Source organism: Myodes glareolus, chromosome 19 (assembly GCF_982192425.1).
Source record: "Myodes glareolus chromosome 19, mMyoGla1.1, whole genome shotgun sequence".
NCBI lineage: Eukaryota > Metazoa > Chordata > Mammalia > Rodentia > Cricetidae > Myodes > Myodes glareolus.
The window spans coordinates 56,944,075-56,970,197 of NC_142044.1; the positions used below are offsets into that span (position 1 = coordinate 56,944,075).

The following is a 26,123-nucleotide window of genomic DNA, read 5'->3' on the forward strand; positions in this document are numbered from 1 at the left end:
GTCAGGCAGTCACCATGCTTCTCTTGCCCAAGATAGATGTGGGTTAGAATCCTCCCAGTAAGCCACCACCTCGTGGTGCTATATAGATTATTAGAAATGGGTTAATTAATATGTGAGAGTTAGCCAATAAGGGGCTGAAGACAATGGGCCAGGCAGTATTTGAATGAATACAGTTTCCATGTAATTATTTCGGGAAAGCTAGCCAAGTGGTGGGAACGCAGCCCGCCACTCCATTTGCAACATAGAATAACAGTAAGGATGTCTAAAAAGAGTCATAAAGAATTCCTCTGCATATACTGGATTTTGCAGATCAAGTCCGTCCGGACACTCACCTTCCTGGACCTGGAGGGAGGGGGGAGGAACTTGAACTTCCCACTGGGCAGGAAACCCTGACTGCTCTTAGGGATGGAGAGGGAGGAGGAGAGGGAGTGGGGGGAGTGGGAGGGTGGTGGGAGGAGGGGCGGAAATGGAAACTTTTATAATTTAATAAAATTACTAAAAAAAAAGAATCACATTGCTCAACCTACATATAATACTTCTATGTGTGTGTACATATACATACACATATGTACTTCAAGTGAAATTTTCTCATCTGAACTGACAGTGCCCTCCCCAAGAGTCATAGACAATCTAACAAAAAATCCAACACCCGGCATGAGAAAGCTCTTTTTTGCTGTTGTTCAGGGTTGTCCAAGAGACCCCCAAAATATAATAAGCTATTGCTGTTGCCCTTGGTTGCCCCCCAGAAGTGCAAGATAACTCTAACTGAACAGATGCTCTTCAGACACAGGACCTTAAAGACCCCAGCTGGATGTGACCTGAGAGCCTCTGCCTGAGGAGTAGCTTTCTCGGTACAGGTAGGCACCATATAAGTTTCCAAGGCAGAGAAGCAAGCAATAGTCCTACCCAGCTATGAAGCATAAGAACCATGACAACCAGAATGACACGAGACCCTAAGTGTGCAATAGTGTGTTCATAGTGGTTACCTTGGCGGTAACCAGCAGTCCCATATTGAACCTTAGGTTCACTCAACAAGGGGGAAATGATGTATGTCTGGTAATGGACACCTAGCCACCACTTAACTAAATCGACATAATTCCTAACTATACTATAAATATTTGTTCTTTTACCCAAAGAGTGTAAGTCTCACCCCCTCATCAAAGAAACTTCTCTTTGCAACAGACAGGGACCATTACAGAAACCCTAAACTGATCAATGCACACAGAACAAATGGCCATGTGGTGCCCAGTTCCACTAATACATAAACAGTCAGTTTATGCACCTAAGGTTCCAAGGTCATTGTGGAAGAGGGGTAGAAAGATCGGAAGAGTCAGGGAAATAGGAAGTTTACTGTGAGATTGTGTCTCCCCCAAAATGTCAGAGGCCATATCCATGAAGTCTCATCAACATGGTTACCAAAAAAAGATCTGCATAATGACCAATATGCTAATATACTAATATAGAAACGGGAAAACTCACAGGGTCTCAATTTTATACAAAGAACTACAGGCAATTGGGGGATTCTGAGAGTGGAAGAAATGGTCTCCCACAGGAAAGAGCACTCAGGTTATCTACCAAGTGATCAGCCCTGGGATTACATAAACTTCTGTGACATCATACAGAATGAACAGGGTGTTTGTGTGTGTGTGTGTGTGTGTGTGTGTGTGTGTGTGTGTGTGTGTGTGCAACCACAGTTAAAGAAACAGAAGGCATGAATTTGAGAGAGCAAGGGGACTTGCATGGGGGGTGTTGAAGGGAGGAAAAGGAAGGGAGACTGATATAATTATAATCTCAAAAAATAAAAAAATATGAATTTAAAAGCAGTAATAATAAAAATAAGGTAGAGGCATATGTTTTATCAATTATTAAAGGTTATAGAGAATAGCAGTGAAAACGTCATTGAGCTGTGTGAGTCAGACAGGTAGAATGATAAAAGGGAAGCACAATACGCAGTTAAAGAGGTGTGGAGATTTAACAGGACATTGTGGGTACTAAGGAAAAGAGGGGATTGTGGATTCTAAGGAAAACTGGGCATTATGGGTCCTAAGATGGAATTTGTGGTTCCTAAAGAAAAGAGGACAATTACTTATCAGGTAGTTTCCAAATAGAAAAAAAAATATAAAAAACTATACATACTTCTATATATTAGTGACTTAAACACAAGAGAATTAAATTTTAAGTATTTATTTTTAAGACACAATAATGTGTTTAAACATTGGGTCACAGAAGGATTAAGGGGGTTCATAAATTCAGTAAAATCATGTTCTCACACATATGCCCTAAAACAAAGCACAGAGCAGTCAGATATTCACAAGTCTTAAAACCCGCAAAGGGTCTGATGTGCAGTAGTAATAACGACTGTTTGAAAGTGGTTACAGGAAACAACGCTAGAGCAGAAGGTTGTGGTGTGACCTCCAGTTACTTCATTCCTGCAGAAAAGTGTCAAGGGCTGGTAGATACAGAAAAACATGTTCAAACTTTTTAGCAATCAGCAAACTAAAAAATTTATTCTTTTTGGATTGGCAAAGGCTGAGAAATCTGAAGGTAACCTCTATTCATAAGGGAAGAACCCAAGAGATGCTTACATCTCCTAAGGCCAAGCATCTGAATGTGCTTGATGAGAGCATTTAAAAATGATTTATATGTCATTTGAACTAGTTGGACCACATTGCTTCAGTTTCAGAGGTTTTCAAATTTGGGGATATTTACATAGAATGTAACAGAAGTCCAATCTTCAAAACTCTTGAGGATCTGAAACTTCTTAAATGACACATCGACCCTCAAAAGTTAGCATTTTATATGAGGGATGCTCACCCTCAGCAACACAATGAACAACCCAGGAACTCAACAGAAAAATCATCAGTTCCACTTTACTAACAGGACTTTGGTCTAAGTGTGTGCATGAAATGTTATGCAGAAGCGGAAAGGCATAACCACAGCTACAAAGTTAAAAATGAAGAAAGTAAACACTGTCATGTTTAGAGAAGCATTATATAGGTAATGTTGCATTTCAAAAGTTTGAAGAAATTGACAAGGCGAAAATTCTTGGCATTGGTCACCTCATCAGGAAAGGTGGAGACAAAGAGAACTGGACACAGGTCTGCTATAAGAGAAACCAAGTTCTGGCTGACATATTTGGACCTGGTGGCAGGTTCACGGCTCTACCTTACAGTCTTCAAGATGGTTTATGGGTTACTGTGTATTATCTCCCACACACAGAAGCACATTAAGTACCATGCCATGCACAGCACTTGGTATTTAGTAACAACTAAATATTAGTTCTTGCTATTCTACAAAATTCAAAGGCAGAATCAAAGAAGTAAGAGACAGTTACTTACCAAGACCACACATCAAAATCATTCAAATGAAACAAGGAAACTTTAAATGCAATTTTAAATAGTTCACTAAATAATCAATAAGCTAAATTTAATTGATGAAAGAACTTACCTAACGTGTCACATTTCTCTTTAGCTCCACAAATGTCTTCCCTTGAAATAAAAGATCGTATTTGGAAACATTTTCAGACAATATGGTTGCAGTGAGTCAACACAAAATTAAAGTTTTAACCCTGCCCAGACTATCGCTACTCGGGCCCCACCCCTGTCAGTGCACATGTGAAGGATTTGGAGTTAGTTTGATGCCTCACTGGGAAGCAGACGCTCTGTAAGCCCGCACTGTGAAGATGAAGCTGCGTTCACAGCCACACAGTCTGCCCATGCTGATAACAGTGGCTGTGTAAAAATGTGTGTGCTTTCAGAAGTCAGATGCTACTTTCTGCCCCCGAATTCCTGAGATTCTGGCCCCGTAGCTGGACAGTGGCCCTGCCCACCCCAACCACATCTCTTTCACATATCTCTTCTCAATGCTCTCTCTCCCTCCGATCTTAAATCCTTCACTGTGAACCTCTGCTCTTGATTTCAGTCACAATGCAGGCCAGAACCATAGGCTAAGATGCATGGAGAAGTTAAGAAAATCCTGCTTTTGTTTAAAAAGTGATAAAATAGACTTTTATTTCAAGGTTCTGGAAAGCTCACCTTTCCTTGAGATTGGCCCCAATGTGAAGGATTTCATTAGCAAACTATCTAAACAAACATCAAATATTATACATCCCTGTACCGTGGCATTGAAACGAGGTGTGAGTTAGCCCTGAATTATGGTGTTCGGAAGGAGGAAATGGTTTTGTGACAGTGGGAGTTGTTCTCAGCGAGGGAAGCCTGATGAATATGGCAATCCCTAAGAATCAAAACCAGGGACTGACACACGGATGATAAAAGATGACAGACAGAAACACAGGTGAGAGGGAATGGGTAAAACTGGCCCTCGGATCTACACACATGTCAATCTCCATGTATTACATCTAATGCTCTCATTGTGTCTCTAACATGATAAGGAAAGTATTTTATTTAGATCGTAGCATGACTCATGCTACTGATTTGCCACAATTCCAATCAAAGAAGAGTCAAATGTTCTCCTTCTAATAGAGTTCCCATGAATACTTTCATGTGTCCGTGGGGGGGAAAAAACAGTATAGCCAAAATGTATCAGTTCTCATGCCAGAAAGAGTAGAGAATCCCTCTGCACAAGAGGCTTTCAAAAGCCATACCTAGTGATGAGAACAGCAGTGTCGTGGTGGGAAGGGTGAGCATCGTCCAGCACATTCTGAGTCTGCTGCCATAGACAAAAGTTGCGCAGTGTGGTAGCTGCATTAAAGCTGATGACTGGTCCTTCCTGGAAAGCAACGAACAACTCAGTGAAAGGCAAAGGTTTCAGTCCACGTTCACTAGAATTCACAGTTTATCAGAGTGCATTTTTACAGGCTTATATGGAGCAACATCAGCCTTGCTCTTAGTTTTAATTAAATATATTTAGCATGATCTAGCCAGGTGGTGGTGGCACACGCCTTTAATCCCAGCAGCAGGGAAGCAGAGACAGGCGAATCTCTGTGAGTTCAAGGCCAGCCTGGTTGATAAGAGCTAGTTCCAGGACAGCTAGAGCTGTTATGTGGAGAAACCCTATCTTGAGAAATCAAAATAAATAAACAAACAAACAAATAAATAAATACCAGTGTAGCATAATGATCAAATATTCAGGATTAGAAGTCTAACCGTAAAAATAATAATAATAATGATAATAATAATAATAATAATAATGTTGTTTTAAGAGCAAGTTCCAGGACAGGCTCTAAAGCTACACAGAGAAACCTTATCTCAAAAAACAAACAAACAAACAAAATTAATGTATTTTAAATCCTTCAACATTATGATTATAAAAGTGAATGAGTAAATGTTTTCATTTTGAAATTTTTAAATTGTTGATTCATGTGCATTATTTTTTTCATTTTATTAAACACCAATGTCATTCCATTTTATTTCCACCAGAGTCTTTCTGAGACAAGGTCTAATTAAGTAGTGCTGCAGGGGGGCAGGCGGGTGTCAGATTCCCTAGACCAGGCTGGCCTTGAACTCACAGAGACCTGCCTGCCTCTGCATTCCAAGTGCTGGGATTAAAAATAGGCATCATAAAACCCAGTTCAAATGACATGTTTCAAGTAAGTTTTCAAAGATCTCATTTCTAGTGAGACTTCAGTGATCTGCAGCTAGTCCCACCAAAAGCCAGCTACAACCAACAGCCCTCGCCTCGCTGCAACCTGCTTCTTACCTGCTCACTGTGGATTACAACTAACTTCACAATCACTATATTTATAAGGTTCCCAATGCTTGAGTCCTTGTAGATTGCTGCAACCTGCAAGTGGACACCAAAAGATTAGATGCTTTGGATAAAACCTTCTTTTCTGCAGTGAAGTAGAACCAACCTAGAGTACCCATCCTCTTGCGCAGCAGCGCACATGAGAGGCTCAGAGAACCATTATCATAGCCTGGGCTCTTTCCCGTCCCTTACATCTCATCTGATGTGATCATTTGCATCAGAATCTCTAGGGCTGAAACATGCGCAGGCAAGTTTGCCAATTCACAAGGCTGAAATAATCCTCTTGGGAAGCTAAACTTGAGAACCAGCGCTCTGTCTTGCTACCTATACCAGTCTACAGCTCAACAGAACTCAGTATCTATAGAATTTGCACTTCCACCAAAATCAGAGTGTTTAAATGCATATGAGTGTGGGAATTATTGCTAGGGATGACAGAGCAAAAGCTTCACTTCTTTCAAGATCAAAATATATTCATTTATATGACCATAATAGTCTACTGAAATATATGACCTACCCTATTTTTGTAGTTTTATTCATGTTTCCCTCCCAAAGTGTCAGCTATTTCCAATTGTGAACACAGTGACGGTTCACTCAGTACTGTGCAATCCAGGGTGGAAGAGATTCATTTAGTCACACGATCAACCACAGAAGAGATCCCATCACAAGCTAAGCCTTGGTTTTCCCAGGCTGGAGAACTCAACTCCGTGAGGCTTCGCCTGAGCTCAGTCTGTGACTGTGGCTAAGATGTTCTCCATCCCCAGCCTCACAGCCTCTTCTTATAAGCACAGAGTCACGCACTGCAGAAATACCTCACACAGCCAATGCCTCTGCCTCTTTCCCAGTAAGTAAACTGGGTCACCTGTGCAGCAGAAATCATTTCTGATGCCCATGAATGACTGTCCAAGCCATGGTAGTTCACTGTTCCAGAGGGTGCTACAGCACTTCTTCACTGAATTAAAATGTCCCGTATCTATTCTTTGCTACATTTAGATAGCTAGAGTTGAAGAGGATGTGATCCCTAACTTTTAAAAGCAGAGTTTGCTAGTTTCATCAGTACCGGCCTTCTCACGGGCCAAAGCCACTATAACAGAATGCATAATAGGCCTCTGACAAAAGCCTCCCAGGTCAAAGGATCTCTTCAAAACTAAAGCCAAATGCATCGCTGGGGCTGCAGAGTTAGGCCAACGTGAACATGCACGTTCTAGTACTTTTCCTGGAGTTTTAGGTGGGCAGCCACAACAAATGCCAGGTAAGTCTGGCATATCACCCTGCTCTACACAGTCATGGGAAAGCATTTCATATTTCTATAATACTATATTCTAACATGACACATGTTAGTGTTCCCTTGAACTAATTAAGATGTATTTTTATTTCTTTTTAAGTAATGTTTGCTCCCTGACATCAACACTTCTTACCTCACAGGTTTCTGGAAGTAATAAATATTATTTCATAAATCGTTAGTAATAAATGAGCCAAGAAAAATGTTCTAAGCTCTATTTTTGTTTGTATCCTTTGGAAAATTCTAGGCAAAAGATATTTGATACAAAATGTGAAGCACATTACTATCTCCTAGTCCTTTACAAACATGTGGGAACCAACCCCTATAGCACATGAAAGCAAAATTTCATATATGGTTTAAGGAGAGGCCAACTTAACTACAAAGTTACTTATGAAATTCTGATCCCAACAGAGCAATCTATTTGAAAAAGACACTGCTCTTTATTTGTTCAGAAAGATCTTTTTGTTTCAAATTGGAAATGATGCATCCCCCATATATAGAGAGAACATGTGCAAAGAATTAAGGCTACACAAAACACCAAGTCACAGCATGGGAAAAGCGCCGTACGCGAAGCATGCAAGTGCAGCATTTGCATTTATTGTAGTGTGGTTGATATTTTCTCCATCTTGAGTAACAACAGTAAAAAAAGAAAACACAAAAATTAAAATAAACAGTATAAAGCTAATGTAAGAGAAACTTTTTACTTGATGAGTACCTCTAATAATATTACTATGCTTCAGTAAATAAGGCTTCCCTCCTGACCATCTAACCTCCATGACCTCCATGGTTGTTACCAGGTGTGTGGGAGCGATGTGTACAAGCCACATGAGGGATTGACTGAAACACAAGGGAGCGTGCAGGTCTTTGGCATCTAGTGGGCATTTAAGGCTCATTAAAGACTGTGTCGTTAAGTAGCAAATGCCTAAGAAAATGCTCTGGCTGCCATCGCTTTGGGTTGTTTAATAATGCATATGCAAGTGTCATCCTAGCCTGATGCTGTCACTTCAAGGGGAAAAGAGATAGAACAGCAAAGAATGGACGATTTCTACCTGTTTAACATACTTATTTCATTAGAAAACCATAATTATGTTCTTCAACAGTAATATTAACCCTAAACATGCTTGAGATCACTTAGAAACCATTATGTTATTTTTGTAATGAAATACTACAGTCTAACAAATACATTAGATCACACTCATTACTTCTCGTTAAACTATTGGAAAAATTTCTTGTTCACTATGGATAATATTCAATAATTTTCTGTCAAATTTTGTATATCTATCTACCTAAATTGATATATCTAAACCTATTCACTTAGCAATTTTCTCAATTAAAGGTAGAATTCAACACACACACAAAAATTCTTGTCATCACTTTGAACATTTCTTTTAATAAATGACATATTTCAAATCAAATTGCATTTTTTGATTCTTCCTAAATTACTATAATCAAAACATTATTAATAAGCAGTGTTTGAAAACACAGCTGCTGTCTTCTAAGATGCATAAAAATCTACTGATTTTTGTAAGTTGATTTTGTACACTGCCACTTTTCTGAAAATGTCAACTGTATCTAGAAGTCTTCTAGCAAAATTTTTGGAGTCTCTAATATCACTTGCAATTAGGGATAATTCTATCTTACTTACAATTTATACCTTTAATTTCCTTCTCCTGCATTATTGTTCCAATTTGTGCTTCCTGCACTACGTTGTTAAAGCACAGGGATGGTGGGCAGTCCTGTCTGGTTCCTCATTTTAATGGGGTTGTTTTGAGATTTTGTCAATTTAGGATCATGTTGGATGTGTGCTTGTCATGTACCCTTTATTTTATTGAGAAAATGTTCCCTCCATCCCATTCTCTCTACCATTTTTATCACAAGAGCATGTTGGATTTAGTCAAATGCCTTTTCTGCATCTCTTGAGATGCTGATGTGATTCTTGTCTTTAAGTCCACTTATATGATTTATTATTTTCACTGAATTATATATGTTAAACCAACCCTGAATTTTCAGGATAAATAATTGTCTATTTGTGCTTGTATTCAATTTGCTATGTGTTTGTTGATGATTCTTTGTATCTATGTTTATCAAGGTCATCAAGGATATCAGTCTGTAGGTAGAGGTGCATGTACGTGTGTGTGTGTGTGTGTGTGTGTGTGTGTGTGTGTGTGTGTGTCTTTACCAAGTTTGGATGCTAAAGTAACACTGGTTTAGTAGAGCAAGTTTGGAGTGTTCTTTTTGCTTCTATTATTTTTAAGAGTTTAAGAAAGATCAATTGTAGACCCTTGAAAGTCTGGCAGAATTCTGTTGGGAACTCATCTGGACTTAGACATCTTTTAGTTAGAAGGCCTTTTATTTGTCTCCTCTTTGGTTGTAGGTTTGTTTAGGTTGCTTTGACTCTGGTAATTTAGATGAATTAATAAATTAATCTATTCCTTTTATATTTTCCAACTTCATAGAGTATAATCTTTTGAGATCATAGACACATTCCCATTTACAACAGCATCAAAGGCAATAAGATTCCTTATAATAAACCTAACCAAAGCAGTAAAAGACCTCTGCAATGAAAACTTCAAGTCTCTGAAGAAAAAGATTGAAAAACACTTTAGAAAATAGAAAGACATACCAACTTCATGAATCAGTAGAGTTAATATTGTGAAAATGGCCACCCTACCAAAATCAGTGTAGAGATTTGGTGTATTTCCAATAAAAATACACAGAACATCCTTCACAGAAACCAGGAAAATCAGAAGATTTATATGGAACCAGAGAAGACATCAAATAAATAAACTAATCTTGAAGAAAATATACTGACTTGAAGAAAATATATATTCTAGACTTCCGGATATACTATAGAGCAACAACAGTGCAAGCAGTATGGTACAGAAGCAAAACATTCAGAACAATAGAATAAACATTAGGTCCAAAATGAATACCCATAACTACAGCCATCTTGTTAATTGACAAATGGGGGGAAAAAGAAAAAGAAAACACACACTGAAGAAAACATAGCATCTTTAACAAACGGTGCAGGAAAAACTGGATACACATAAGAAAACTGAAATTAGAGATATCTATCATTCTGCGCAAAGTTATATCCAAGTGGATTAAGACCTCAATTTGAAACTGGAAACACGAAAACTGCAGGATGAAAGCACAGGAAGTGCTGAACAAGGCACAGGTGTAGGAAGGGGCTTTCTGAACAGAACTCCATTTACTGAGAACTTAGATCAACAATCTACAACTGGGATCTAATCAACCAAAAGTTCTCTGTACAGCTAAGGAAACAATTAATCATGCCAAAGAAGTTCATAGATGGGAAAGAATCTTTGCCAGCTATACATGTGACAGAAGATTAGTATCCAGAATATGCAAAGAACCCAAAAACAAAGAATCAAGCAAACAACTGATCCAATTAAAAAGTGGTCTAGGGGTCTAAACAGAGAGTTCTCAATAGAATAAAGAAAAATGGCTACCAAATATCTCAAAACGTGTTCATCATCCTTATGAATTGAAGAAATCGAAATCACAGCTTGGAGATTTCATCAAAGAATCCTCTCTTTACAGTCAATAGAAGCCATCACAGAGAACCACAAATGGACCCAATGCAGAGATCAACAGGTCATGGGCAGCCCAGCTCAGTACATACATTTACAACACAACTCCTGTACCTGTGACTCAGAGAACACAGAAGAAAGACAGAAAAACTGTAAGAGCCAGAATGCTAAAAACGCTGCTGTGAAACGGTCTCTCCTAAAAATGGCTGTATAAACAAGACCAGAACAACAGCAATATCACTGGACATGTTAATGTGGAAGTGAGAAAAATGTGTGGGGTCCCACCCCTAGACGAAGAACTACAAGAATACTCCTAGACAAGAACACAACTATTGATTACTGGGAGCAAGAAAACTAGCTTCTCCCAGGCATGAGATCTTTATTGGTTATTCAGGGCAGAGTGGTCAGCTTTGAAACCATATACATACAAGCAACAAGAATGGACTTAAAGCAGGTGCACACACACACACACACACACACACACACACACACACACACACTGTTAAGATGAATGTAGACCCCAGTCCCTCACATCTCTCCTAGCCTCCAGGCCTAAAAGTTGTATTGGTCTGGACTCTAAATCCCAGCATGCCAGGTCCTGACCCCTCCCTGGGGAAGTCATGACCACTCCCACAGCGTATTTAAATGAACTCCCAAGAGAGGATCACAAGGCCTCTTTTCCTTTTCCTGGTGGTTGCCTTTGCAGCCTCGCAGTTCCCCCTCGGGGCCACCTGAGAGCACAGGAATCCCATTAAACCTGGATATTTCTTAATTTGGCTTGTTTTGATTTGGCTTGATTGGGATTCTGCTTTGGCAGAGAGCTCACGTTAGGAAAAATTCCTAACACACACAAACACACTCATACACAAAGACACACAAACACACACACATACACACACTCACACATACACACATAAACACAGACAGATACCAACACAGACCCAAAAACACACAGATATAATCAAGGAATAGAGGCTATACACTTGGGAATGGGAACATAGGAAGGATGAGAGTTTGTTTGGAGGAGTTGGAAGAACTGACAGGGCAGGGGAATGGTGTAATTTTATTTCAATTAAAAACATTAAACATTTAAAAAGAAATTGGGGTAAACTAGGTATGACTCACTAGACTCCTCTTCACCTAGAGATACCTGTGGATACTCAGTGGAGCCAGTTCTTCTCCACATCTTTAGAGCTATTTTGAAAATGGACTTTAAAGACATAGAACACATTGACCTAATCTAATAAGCCCTGGTGTGACCACCTGTCCTACTGTACTGAGGATTCAATGGTTACGAACTGTGAGACATTAAAAGACTAAGAAAGCTGTAGATTAAATCTAGAGAATACACACACACACACACACACACACACACACACACACACACACATGCCTTACACTCCCCTAGATGTGGCTTCTACGCCACTCATAACTTGAGTGGTACCTCTTCTCAGCTCTGTCTCATCTGTCACCCTTTAATGAAGCTTTAACTACTTGTTCATCGTTTTAGTAACTTTAATAAGCATCCACTTTGCACCGAGTACTATATTTGGGCAACATCTATCCTGATGTATCTGCAGGGACCTGAGACAAAGTGCCACAGGAAAGGAAAATGAGGAGATCTTAGGATCTTAAATCACAGTAACTTTAACTGGGGAATTCTGTCTAAGGAAACAGGCAAGGTTACACAGAGGTGTCTTGGACAAGTGTCTGTGACAGCACAGGCCTCAGGTCCATCCATGCGGAGGCACTTCCAGCCATAAAGTGTGTCCCTAACGATGCTGAGCCTGCACAAACAGGTGACAGACTGTATTTTGTCAATGAAACCTGGACAACCGGAGCATGAGATAGGGTGATTTTCCCGAACAACATGACTAAACCCAGGGACACTCAGGGAAGGGTGACAATAGTGAGCTGATGCATGTGCAAGCATGCGTGCACGTGCCTGCAGAGAGCTGACATGACCTTCATGGTACTAGACCTATGGATACCAGAACCCCCACTATCAGCAGAGAGTCTAACACCAAAGCAAAGACTCAGTTCCCACATCTCCTAAGACAGCTCCACTCGCAATGGGTCTTTGCCTCCAAAGATAGTGTGCCAAATTTCTGAGGAAGGGAATGCAGTAGTAGGAAAAGGCATAGCCTCTTCTCTCCATGACAACAGATGGAGGTTTTAATATTCAGATTCAAAGATCAATTGCACAAGGCTATTCTCTGTCACTAGAGGGCAGAAGCCATTCACATAGAGAACACTTCAAGGATTCTCTGTGAGTGGTGGTGAGATTGTTGAATGTAAAAACTGCCAGAATAACAGCTGAGGTTACGGCTCTAATGAAAACACACCTTGCTCACATCTAGAGTTTGGAAAAACAATTTTAAATTATATATGAGAAACATCAAATGGACCATTTTAGATGATGTAAGAATCCCATTAAGTTGGGACTGGAGGGATGGCTCAGCATTTAAGAATACTTGCTGCTCTTGTAGATGACACAAGGTCAGTATCCAGGTCAGGGAGCCCAGGAGCACTGCAGGGATCTCCCTCTTCTGGTCTCTAAGGGTACCCACACACACATACGGCAGACTCACAAAATAACAAACATAAGAGAAATCTTTAAAAAGAACCCTATTGTGGTACTTACAATTGACATGAGGGTCAGCACATAGTGCTGCAGATTCTGCCCGTGATGATGGACCATCTTAGCATCGGCTGTAACCATAACTTCCACGTATCTTGGGTATGACAGAAATCGCTTACTCCTGGAATGTAGCTGACTCCTTTCCCCGTCCAATCTGAATGCCATTTCCTTCTTTCCATGAGTATCTCCAGTCGCGTTGCTGAAGTTAGGAGAGGGCAAAGCAGGTTTCTTCATTTCATCTTCGGGAAAGAAGGAGATAATAGAAAGTCATTAAACTGGATGGGGCTAATATATTGCATAAAATAGAGCAGCCACAACACAGTCCTTGCACTGAGTGGCATCGCATGAACACTGCTTTTCGTAGGTGGTTTATGATGCTCATAGCTTCAGAGCTATATGAGCAACGTTGACTCTAAGCTTTATTATACCAGGTCTGATTATTTAAAATATTTATTAATTAATAAGTGGGAAATAATGATGAAGAAATTCCTGCTTTCCTCAATAGGCAAATGGGCTCCTAAGTCACTGCTAGGATTTAGTCTCATTACATAGCAGTCGCATTTTGTCTGATGATATTTTATAGAATACAAAGGAAAACAGCATTCTACAGTAATGTAGGAGGTTATTCTGTCTATGGGTTGCTTTCCCTGGTTGAATAAAGATACTGCCTTGGCCTTTTGACAGGGCAGCACTTATGTAGGCAAAGTAGATAGAACTGAATGCTGGGAAGAAGGGCAGAGAGAGAGCTGCCATGGAGCTGCCAGGTCAGACATGCTGAATCTTTCCCAGTAAGTCACGACCTCGTGGTGTTATACAGATTATTAGAAATGGCTTAAATCAAAATGTGAGAGTTAGCCAATAAGAGGCTAGACATAATGGACCAGGCAGTGATTTAATTAATACAATTTCTGTGTGATATTTTCGGGTGTAAGCTAGCCGGGTGAGATGACACAAAAGGGCCTGCTCGCCCTGTAACAGTTTGGGCCCCAGCTCTCACTACAACCAAACAGTATGTGAAAGCAACACTGACCCCCCCCCCCCAAAAAAAATGTTCCAACAGCAGCAACTCAAAACAGAAAATCAACTACCGATAAAATACTTGTAACAGTGACAACATGATGTACTTGGGGATTTTCACTGCTTGCTTCCATAGAAAACTATTAATTACTGTAATTAAAGGAACTAATTTTAAGTATTATGCAAAAACCAGCATTTAAATATTTGATCCTATATGCTAATGCAAAAGGTTCATGAATAGCATGGCCGTGTGCACTGTTTCTTTTTTCCTTTACATCCTCCTTCTCTTTTGTATGCTCGTCTTCTGTCAGACTTCTTCAAATAGATGGGCAATGGTTGTATTTTCAACAGAAAACTGGACCAAAGAATTTAAGTAAAAAATATTCAACAAGATTTTGTTGCACTATAAACAGACACACACACACACACACACACACACACACACACATGTGAAATGATTCACTTTATTTAAATATGAACAGAGTCCTATGGCGATAGCAGACAATGAAAGAAGCCATTCAGCACTGGTTCCATTATCTTCAACAGCTGTCTTTTGTACTGCTGCTTCCTTAGGCAGGAAAACTGTTCCCTGTTATCTTCTGTTCTTTTCCCTGGAGCTCCTCATCCACTGATTATCAGTGAACAATTGCTGACCCAGGAAGACCCCAGATAAACTGCTGCGTATAAATCTCTGGCTACCAGGAGAGGCTGAAGGTTTATGTTTCAATATATTTGCTCATTTGTTTCCAGGTTACTGAAAACAAACTTTTACTGAGCATTTACACACATCGAGAATGTTTAGGAAGTGAGGCATACACAGCACTTTATAAAGCTTCCACGCCAGAGAAGGGGGCAGAAACACAAAGTTAAGGATAACATTTTAGGTTTTTTTTAAATGCTTCAATAATAATATAATCAAGTAACAAATTAGTTTATTCCATCAAACAGGCTGGCTAACATTCGGGAGTTGGCAATGCCAAGCACCGACCTAACTTCCTTAAAGAGCCGCCAGGTAAGACTATATCCCAGTAACTCAGCAGCATGCACTGAGTCACAGGGGTCCTCACAGCAGGTGCAGAGAATGAGGGAGTAGAGTAGGGACCCCAAAAATGCACCCTCTCTTATGCTACCAAGCGATCTTCAGCAAGGTAGCCAAGACCACTCAACATACAAAATGAACAAAAAAATCAATTAAAGACCTAAAGGAAATGCAGAAACTGTAGAATTCTTAGAAGAAAATGTGGGGAAAATTTTCATGACTTCTGACTTGAAATGAGTCCTTGAATGTAATACCAGAAGCAAAAGGAAAAAGGATAAAGCTGGAGAATTAGGGCCAGGTCACCCAGAAACCTTGAAAAGGAAGCAATGAAGCATGCTCCTTATCTTAACCTGGTACCAGAGAAACTTCCAGGAACCCACAAGGTTGACCCCAGCTAAGATTCCTAGCAATAGTGGAGAGGGGGCCTGAACTGGCCTTCCCTGTAATCAGATTAATGACCACCTTAATTGTCACCATAGAACCTTCATCCAGCAACGGGTAGAAGCGTTGTAGTGACCCACAGCCAAGTTGAGTTCCTAGGGTTCAGTTGAAAAGAGGGAGGAGTGATCATATGAATAAGGGGCGTCAAGATCCTGATGGGGAAAACCACAGAGACGGCTGATCTGAGCTCGTAGGAACTCACAGACTCTGGACTGACAGCTGGGGAACCTGCATGGAACCAAAGTGGGCCCTCTGAATGTAGGTGAATTATGTGGCTTGATATGTTGAAGGGTAGCACTGGCAGTGGGACCAGGACTTATCCCAGGCATGTGAACTGGCTTTTTGGAGCCCATTCCCTATGGTAAAACACTTTGCTCAGCCTTGATACAGGGGGGAGGGCTTGGCCCTACCTCTACTTGGTATGCCAGCTTTGTTAACTCCCCAAGCGAGGCTTTACCCCTTCTGAGGAGTGGATGGGGGGGTGGGATAAGGGGAAATGGAGGGGTAGAAGAAGGGGAGGGAGGGGGAACTGGGGTTGGTATGTAAAATAAAAAAATAATAAGAAAGAAAGTTCAACAATCACATGTAAACTAAAAGGTGTGGTAACTTTTTGTTAATCATCAATACAAACGCTGATATGTGGCAGTGGGTTTCAAGTCTAGAAAGCTGTCTCCAGAGTGAGTGTGTGCAGCCTCTACGGGACGCCATGTGCTAATGAAGTGTAAAGGAAAAGTAGAAGAACACCATAACTTATCCACCGACACTATATCATCCATGCATAGCTCAGTTTTCTCATGCACCATTTGAAATAATCATAAGAAAATGTACAACTATGGAAAAATAACCGAATGACTTATTCAAATCTACAAATTCATGTTTGATTGGCACATGGTAAGAATAAACCTTGCTACTATAAGTGAAGGAAGGGAGAAAAATTAAATAGAATATTGTTATGTAGGTAAAAATTAAAATTAAGCATATATTTTTAAAAGATATGTGTGTGCAATAATGCTACCTTAGAAAGAGTCAAGGAGGGGCAACGTTTGCTTCAGATGCTGCAAGGACAGGGACAGAAGAGCGGGGAGGGAAGTGCGGTTAGGCTCCAAACCTTTATGTTGAGCTGTTCGTCCACGTGAATATACAGAACACCACTAACAAGTCCTTAGTAAACCCGTCACACTGACCACCACTACATCAATCTGCCCGCTGGCATAACTGTCATGTTCTGCTGTTCTGACAATGGTGTGTAAAGCAGTGTGATAATAAATTAAATACACAGTATGAATATTAAGGACATAGTTTTCCAACTCTTTAAAATTTGATTTAACACATACAAAAAAAAGCCTGTGACTAAAATCCCAAAAGGCTCAATTTAAATCTCTATAAATTACCCATCGTGAACACAAAAATAAGTAAACCATAGAAGGGAAACAGTCAGAAGGGATGAACTGAGTGTTTGCACAGAAAGACGGCCCTCAGACATTCAAAAGTAGGAACCTTGGAGGTATTTAAATATTCATCCCATTATTTGAATTTTTGCCAAACTATACAAATACATATTTATAAAATTTACATAATGGTCCAAATATATATAGAATATATAGAATACACAGCCCAACTTTAACAGTATGGCTTAAGAGGCTGGTAGAAAAAAAATTACCTTAATATCTCAGTCTCTTTAAATGATTACAAATTTATGTTGCTATTATAATTTTAAGAAATAAAGTAGTATCAACTAATATAACATTTATTAACAATCCACAAGCTAAAGCACTCCATTCCAGTGCCTTCTCTAAATATTTATGCCCAAGCACTATGACTAATGATGGTAAACTGACCTCTGTAAATACCATATATAAATGGTCACTACTCAAACACATCTGCCATCCAGCATAGTGACACATATCTGTAACACCAGCACTTGGGTGACAGAACAGAAGCACCAGGAGTTCAGGGTCATCCTCAGTTGTGTAACAAATCTGAGCCCAGCCTGGACTACATGAGACTCAGTCTCCAAATACTGAAACACATTTGCCAATTCAACTACATCACTCCTATGCAATGCTTCCCTTTCTATTTCTGTTCCACCAAGTCAAAGACTAAAACTGATTCTTGTCCTTTATTAATAATGAGCGTATTACAACATGAAACCAATTTAGATCACGAGTGTCATAGTAGAATAAAAAAAAATCTTTAAAACTTATGCCAGCAATAATACCTCATAGCATAGTGTTATAACTCATAGAAAATACTCAAATTAATATTTTCAAGAGTGTACACTGCTCAAAATTATGAGTATACAATAACGTGATTAGATGCTCATATTTCTACGTGAATGTCTGACTGCTACTTCACACTCATAATTTTCCTCCCTAGTTTTCAGCTTCTGGTGTCTACACATGTCAGCAACAGCATCCTCGTACCCACAACTCAGTCACCACTGTACGCCACCACTGGGACGCCTGCCCTGCCCTCATTCTAGGTTCTAGTCACTTTGTCTTGACATTTCTCCTTCAATTATGCTGGCTTTTAACTGTGTACCACTTTATTTCTTATTTTTAAATTAAAGTACAATTGCTCTTCTGGAAAACAATCATGCTCTTAAATTCATTGAGGTATTTCTCACTCTAGAATTCTTAGAATGAAGAATACAAAAGTAGATTTACAAAAGCCTCTCAATGCTCTAGCCGTCTTCTGTTACCTGTACCTCCATTCATCTTTAAGTCCACTTCTAAAGAGTGCTCTCTCACCCACTCAAGATGAGACCAAGTGTTTCCAGACTAGCAGATTCCCTGCAGTGTAAATTCTACATCCTTCTCAACAGATCACCACTAACTAAGCACCACCATCTCATCAAGCTGTGAATTCCCTGGTGAGTGAGAACATTGTTGGGCCACGAGCTCTTCTGAGTTTAGTAAACGCTAACTGAGCTCTTCTGAGTTCAGTAAACGCTAACAGAGAGTAGAAAAAAGACTAAGATGAAGAAAAGATAAGAGAGGAGGAAGACAAAAGACAAATGGTCATGATGGTCACAGGAGAAAGAAATAGCCTGAGAAATTGGACAGAAGTGGGTATGATTTCAGCAAAAGGAAAACACTGATAAGATGTCCAATGGCATCAGATCAAGGACAGACCCGCTGCCGGAGACAGCCCCAATATCCAGCCTAGCGCTGCTGTGTGTGCACAGGCTAGTATGTGTTTGACCAGAAGAAAGCTATTTCACAATTCTCCAAAGCACAGAACTATTGGCATAAAATCAAAGTATGTTTAATCTAGTGTATCGACATCTGAAATCACTGCTGAATGCACCAAAGGTCAAAGAATTGCTAACTCTTTGAAATGAGATATTTCAGATACTATGTTACCATATTTCCTTATGGTTGAAGCTGTTCTGGATCTATTATATGCTCTGTTTCCATGTTATTGAATTAATATTATCAATACCAATAATACCAATATTTTCTGTGTTGATTATTTATTGTTAGTTCAAGCTATTTATATGTTTACCTCCTTAGTATTAACAAAAACTCTCTATGAAATAGGCACTATTATTCAAATCAATTTATTAGTGAGGAAAATTAGAAAGAGAAAGGTTAAGTGTGCTATCTATGGTAAGATAGAAAATAAAATAAAAACCAGGGACATTATTTTCTATTAGATTTTTTTTTTAAGAAAAATACCAATCCAAATTCTCACTCTCTCTCCTCCTCCATTCCCTTCGCACACCCTCCCACCCCACCCCCCTCTAATTCTAAGAGTGGGTAAAGCACTTTGCTTTGTGGAAGATCCAAAGCCCTCCCTACTACACCTAGGTTGAGCAAGGTATACATCAAAGAGAATAGGATCCCCAAAAGCCAGAACATGCAGTAGAGAAAAATCTCAGTGCCATTGCCAGTGGCCCCTCAGTCTGCTCGGGCCATACAACTCTCAGCCACAATAAGAGGGACAAGTTTGGTCCTAGGCTTGTTCCTTCCCAGTCCAGCTGGAGTTGGTGAGCTCCCATTAGCTCAGGTAAACTGTTTCAATGGATGAACCCTTCATGGTCTTGACCTCTTTGCTAATATTCTCATTCCTTCTACTCTTCAACTGGACCTTGGGAGCTCAGTTCAGTGCTCCTATGTGCGTCTGTTTCCATCTGTTGTTGGATGAAGGTTCTATGGTGATATTTAAGATAACGATCAGTCTGACTACAGGGGAAGGCCAGTTTGGGCACCCTATCCTCTATTGCTTAGGGTCTTAGCTGTGGTCATCCTGTGGATTTCTGGGAATTTTTCTAGAGCCAGGTTTCTTGCTAACCCAATAATGGCTCCCTCAGTCAAGATATCTCTTTCCTTGCTCTCATATCTTTCCTTTCTCCATCTCGACTGTCCCATTCCCTCAGGTTCTCCACAACCCTTTCCTTCTCCTTGCCTCTCTTCCTTCTCCCCTTCTTTCTACCCCCGCCCCCATGCTCCCCATTTTGTCAGGCAATCTTGTCTGTTTTCAATTTCCAGGTGGGTCTATATATGTTTTCCTTTAGGTTCACCTTATTACTTAGCTTCTCTAGGATCATTAACTATAGGCTCAATGTCCTTTGTTTATAGCTAGTATTCATGTACATTATTTTTAAACCAAATGTATTCTATAGCATAGAAACACAAAAATCGATATGTCTCTAAGATTTCTCGTTATTGAAAATCTCAAGAACATACTTAAAGAACTATGGACTATGTTCATGAGTGAGATTGGTCTGTAATTCTCTTTCTTGGCTGTGTCTTTGTGTGGTTTTGGTATCAGGGTAACTGTAGCTTCATAAAAAGAATTTGGCAATGACTCTTCTGTTTCTATATTGTGAAATACATTAAGGAGTATAGGTATTAGCTCTTCTTGGAAGTTCTGGTAGAATTCTGCATTGAAACCATCTAGTCCTGGACTTTTTTTGGTAGCGAGGCTATTGATGACAGCTTCTATTTCCTTGCAGGTTATAGGTCTATTGGAAGTAGACAAGATTGCCAGGCAAAACTTGGGTGCACGGGGGTGGGAGGTGGATGTAAGGGGAGATGGGTAGAGAGAGGGGAGAAGGGGAGGATTCGGGAAAGCTTGGGGGAATGGGATGCGTGGGATGCAGGAAGGGTGGATATGGGAGCAGGGAAGTAAATATCTTAATTAAGGAGCCATTTTAGGGTTTTGCAAGAGACTTGATTCTAGAGGGGTTCCCAGGTCCAAGGAGAGGTCCCCAGATTGTTCCTTGGGCAGCAGAGGAGAGGGTGTCTGAACTGGCCTTGTCCCATAGCCACACTGATCAATATCTTGCATATCACCATAGAACCTTCATCTGGCGATGGATGGAAATAGAGACAGAGACCCACATTGGAGCACTGGACTTAGCTCCCAAGGTTCAAATGAGGAACAAAAGGAGGGAAAACATGAGCAAGGAAGTCAGGACCACGAGGGAACCTTCCTCTGGCGATGAATGGAGATAGAGACAGAGACCCACATTGGAGCACTGGACTCAGCTCCCAAGGTCCAAATGAGGAGCAGAAGGAGGGAGAACATGAGCAAGGAAGTCAGGACTGTGAGGGGCACGTCCACCCACTGAGATGGTGGGACTGATCTAATGGGAGCTCACCAAGGCCAGCTGGACTGGGACTGATGGAGCATGTGATCAAACCGGACTATCTGAATGTGGCTGACGGTGGAGGCTGACTGAGAAGCCAAGGACAATGGCATTGGCCTTTGATTCTACTGCATGGACAGGCTTTGTGGTAGACTTGTCTATTTGGATGCTCACCTTCCTGGTCCTGGGGGAAGTGGGGAGAACCTCGGACTTCCCATAGGGTAGAGAACTCTGACTGCTCTTTGTCCTGGAGAAGGAGGGGGAAAGGGAGGGAAGTGGGAGGATGGGAGGAGGTGGAAATTTTTAATAAAAGAAAGAACTATGGACTATAGTTTGTGTGCTTTTAATGCTTTGTTTCGAAGAATTTCACAAATTAAGACATGGAGCCCCATCTACTGGTAGTAAATGTAGGAAGACTGTGGATTTGCCTGTATTGAACGGAAGAATGAGTACATCATCATGCTTCTGTGCAGACTTGGGTCAGTTACTATTACTGGACAATTTTTAAAATACACAGACATGTGACAAGGATTGAGTGAAATTTTTCATAGCCGGCAACTTAATGGCATAACAATGAAATGAACTCAGATTTTCTCAAGATAGGCTTTGCAACTGAATACCACATCACATGACTCTGCTAAAAACAATATGTGACAACACACAATGAGGAGAATTTAGTACCAAAATCATCATGGCAAACGTTGCTTCTTTGAGACTAAAAAAAAACTAGCTGGTCATGCTCCTGGAAACATGAGGTCTCATCTTCCTTGCATTACAGAAACGTGGAGTTGAACTAACACATAGATATCAAGGTTGGTAGGTCTACTGAGGACAAAGACTTGAAACCACTCGACTACTATCGTTTCATCCAGTGACCCTAAAAGAGCATCCTTAAGCATTCTTTCTCTGTCTAAAGAAGTCCTCTTAAACCTACAGTTAACTTACTAAGTGATACTTACTTTACTAAGAATTTTCATTATGAACAGATGCTGAATTTCACCAAGAACTATTCACCTAGGGCTGGAGGAAAGACTCAGCAGTTAGGAGCACTTCCTGCTTTTGCAGAGGACCCAGGTTCTGTTCCCAGCACTAATCCTACAGCTCACAACCATTTGTAACTTCAGCTCCAGGAAATATGATGCCCACTTCTGGACTCCTCTGGCACCAAAGACATATGTGGTACACATACTGAGATTTAGGTTACAAACTCTTGTACATAAATAAAGTGAATAAATTGTTTTAAATATTATTTCATTCCACAGATCCAGGACTGTTCAACATAGGAAAAATGAATTATTTTAATATATCACATAAGGGGATTGAAGAGCATAAATCACACGAACATCACAGATGCAAAAATCACTTTTGAGAAACCCAATAAGCCTTTCTAAAGAAATTCTCAAGAGAACAGGAATGGAGAGGACATATCCCAACATAATAAAGACTACATATTACAAACTGTAAGTAAACATTATGCTAAATCGAGATTGCAGAAAAACATTTGTACCAAAATCAAGAACAAAACTATTGTTTCCACTCCTATTTAATATAGTGCTAAATGTCTTAGATATAGCAATAACAGAAGAAAACAAAAGGAACAGCAATAGGAAAGGAAGGAGTCAGAGTATTCTTATTTGCAGGTCATAGTATCTTTAAAAATATCTTATTAATATTTCTATTAGATTTGAGTTGATTATAATTAGAATTCTTGCTTAGTTTTCATGAATTTAAGCAGCAGAGAGCCAAAGATTTAGATTTACTTCACTAAGCATTACAATCAAAACTATGCTTTGGGAGCCAGAAATAAAGCTATAACATAAGCTGCATGGCTGATTAGTGAACTAATATTTATATATTCATTAAGAGAATATATTTTGTGTAGTACTAAATTGCATTCAGTTCCCTGCACATAGTAGACATGAACTCTAGTTCTAAGTCACATCTCAACCCTCCTGTCTCATCTTGAGGCAGGGTCTTAGCAAGGTCCCAGGATGGCCTTGAACACACTGTGTAGCTAACCCAAGCTGGCCTTGAACAATCTATGTCCTTACCCAGGCTGGCCTTGAACACTCTGTAGCTAACCCAGTCTGGCCTTGAACTTTCAAATTTCCTATGTCAAACTACGGAGTAGTTGAGATTACAGGCCTATACCACCAATTCTGGATAAAACCTGAAATGTTTGTGAATATATGTGTGTGTCTCTATATATAAAATTATATATGTATGTATGTATATATATATAATCTCATTTCACAATTATATTTTCTACAAATCACATATATGTGCATATATATGAATATTCTATAATCTCAGTTCAGATATATATGTTTATACATGCATGTATATATGTGTGTGTATATGTATGTGTGTTTTCATGTATATGTACATATATTCACAAGTCTTTCAAGTCATTTAAACTTCTCTCTTTACCTGGCGAGGAAACCTAAATAAATAGTAACTATTTCACAGCACAGACCCCGAGCCATCAGTGTGTTTGTGACCCTCAATAGCCCTCGTCACCACTGCTCTTTTCCTATGGGATAGGAGCCAGTTACAAACCAAATCCATTCATGAATGCAGACACAGACGATCTGGAGAAAATGTTACCAGATCTTATGGAAAAAACAAAGTGGGGGCTTTGGCTTCCCTGGTCACCCTTTGATTCACAGAGGGTCTTTCTGGGTGTCTTCCTGTCTGTATCTCCTTACCCCAGAAAAGAAACAAAAAAGAAAAAAGAGGGAGGGAGGGAGATGGCAGGAAGAAAAGAAAAGAAATGGAGAGAAAATAAAATTAAGACTGTGAGAATCGATGATAGGGAGAACATTGGTTTGCCTTAGTTCACGCACACAAAAATACTTTTTGATGAAATTCAACACCTATTCATGATGGCAATTGTTAATAAACCAAGCAACTCTGCACAGAAAATTAAATAAACTTTGAATTTAGGAGGAATTCTTTGGTCGGCAAAGGGTAAAGAAAAATCTAAATTAGACACAGTATATCAGAAAAGGTTGAAACTGTTCCCAGTTTGCAACGGGTAATGAGACAAGATTTTCATTACAATTATTCCTATGGACTGTTTGAGCAATTTCAGCTAAAGAGACAGGCAGAGAAAATGAAAGACTGAAAAATTAGAAAGAAATAAATAGAATTGTTTTGTTATTTGTAAGACTAAAAGAATGAACAAAACAAATTTAGCAATGCTGCTGAATATAAAAGGCAATACAAAAAAATCTTCATTGTTATATAAAGGTAATCATATACAAATGTAATTATAAAATTTCCTAATTTACAATAATAATATAAATGTTATTGTAAATAATATATCCATGCAATACCCAGAAAAGAAACTAACAAAAAATATACAATATTGTAACAAGAAAAATTTATAAAAATTTTGGAAAATTAAAGAATAAATACATAATAGAACATGATAATAGGGTTATTGGACACAGCATATAAAAATATCATCTCACTGGGCCTGGAAAGACGGCTCAGTGGATGAGTATGTATTATTCTTGTAGAGGTTCCAAGTTTAGTTCCTAATGCCCATGTCTGGAGGTTTACACCTACCTGTAACTTCAGCTCCAAGGGCTCTAACACTGACTTCCGGCCTCCATGAGCATCCGCATTCTTGTATGTACACACACATACATACATACACAGACACACACACGTGTGCACACATATATTTTAAAGATAAATCTTTGAAAGTGGCATCGTTTAACCAAACCATTTTACTGATCAAATGAAATCTAACCTAAATCTCTTATTTTGAATTCAGCAAGCTGACTGTAAGACTTCTATGTATATTTCAAGAATTAAGAATGGCCTTTAAAAACTTGGAAGGTCATGGGAAGCCTCCTCCTACACAACAAGAATGAGAGTTTGAGGCGGTGTGCAGAAACTGCTGGAAGCATGCAGAAGAAACCAGCTGAGGGGAACGCCATTCCAAAACAGACACATGTAAGAACATGTGTGAAATTCAATTTAAGAATTGCACACATGTTCATTAATTTAATTTCCAAGAAACTATCTCAATTAACCCTTACCAAAAATAAGTTTTACTTCCCACACACCAGGATTTCCAGGAAACAAATCTCCCTTCCAATCCGCAGTGCAGCTCTGACCAATTCTGATCTCTGGTGTAATGTTAAGGACTCAATGAAGTATGCGAATTTAGAAAATCTCAATTTAAAGCCACGTGACTCTCAGGTGCTCTTGTCCTCCTTGCTCTCAACAAATGCTATGTGGGTGTACTCCGTGACCCAGAGAAGATGGGGCGACCAGGCACTTGAGGAAGGCTCACAGGATCCCATCTGCCCACAGAGAAGGAGGAACAGTAGCAGAGGTCCAAAAGAGCTCCAGAGCTTTGCTTCATTCCAGTGAACACGTCCAGCCTTCTTTCCCCATTGCATTTTATTTATTTCACTTTGCTGGTGGCATTTGTGGGTTGATGTGGTATGATTTGTTTGGTGACTACTCATACTTGTTTCTTTTCAGATAGCCTCCCTGCATCAACAGGATTACACCTACACCTTATCTATCCATGAGATTCTGGTATCCACCATGGCTGGGGTTAGCCAAAACATTTCATTTATACAGCCTCAGTGTGCACAGTGACCTCTGACCCTGGAAACAATTTAATCTAATTCATCAAGACCAGAGTTGAATTAAAGTCATTAAAAAGAAGCTAATTTTTGTTTAGTTGTGATGAATCATGTACTAAACCTTTAGCTCCCATCCTTCAGGAATTTTCTTGAAGATTCAGCTGTTGGAACAGGGAAGGGTTACTGAAAGGTTCTGAACAATGATGGGAAAAACACCTTGTATAACATTTCACTAATTGC

General features: G+C 39.6%; 1 protein-coding gene across 1 annotated transcript in view; it reads right to left on the minus strand.

The window, feature by feature from the left end:
- The window catches only part of Adamts20 (ADAM metallopeptidase with thrombospondin type 1 motif 20), a 129,435-nt gene that overhangs the window by 83,340 nt on the left and 19,972 nt on the right, over positions 1-26,123 (minus strand). Inside the window, exons 4-7 of the mRNA XM_048444778.3 lie at positions 13,184-13,419; positions 5,659-5,742; positions 4,604-4,728; positions 3,448-3,488 (exon numbers count right to left, since the gene is read on the minus strand). Of these exons, the coding sequence (XP_048300735.3) occupies positions 3,448-3,488; positions 4,604-4,728; positions 5,659-5,742; positions 13,184-13,419 (486 nt within the window). The remainder of the gene's footprint in view (positions 1-3,447; positions 3,489-4,603; positions 4,729-5,658; positions 5,743-13,183; positions 13,420-26,123) is intronic.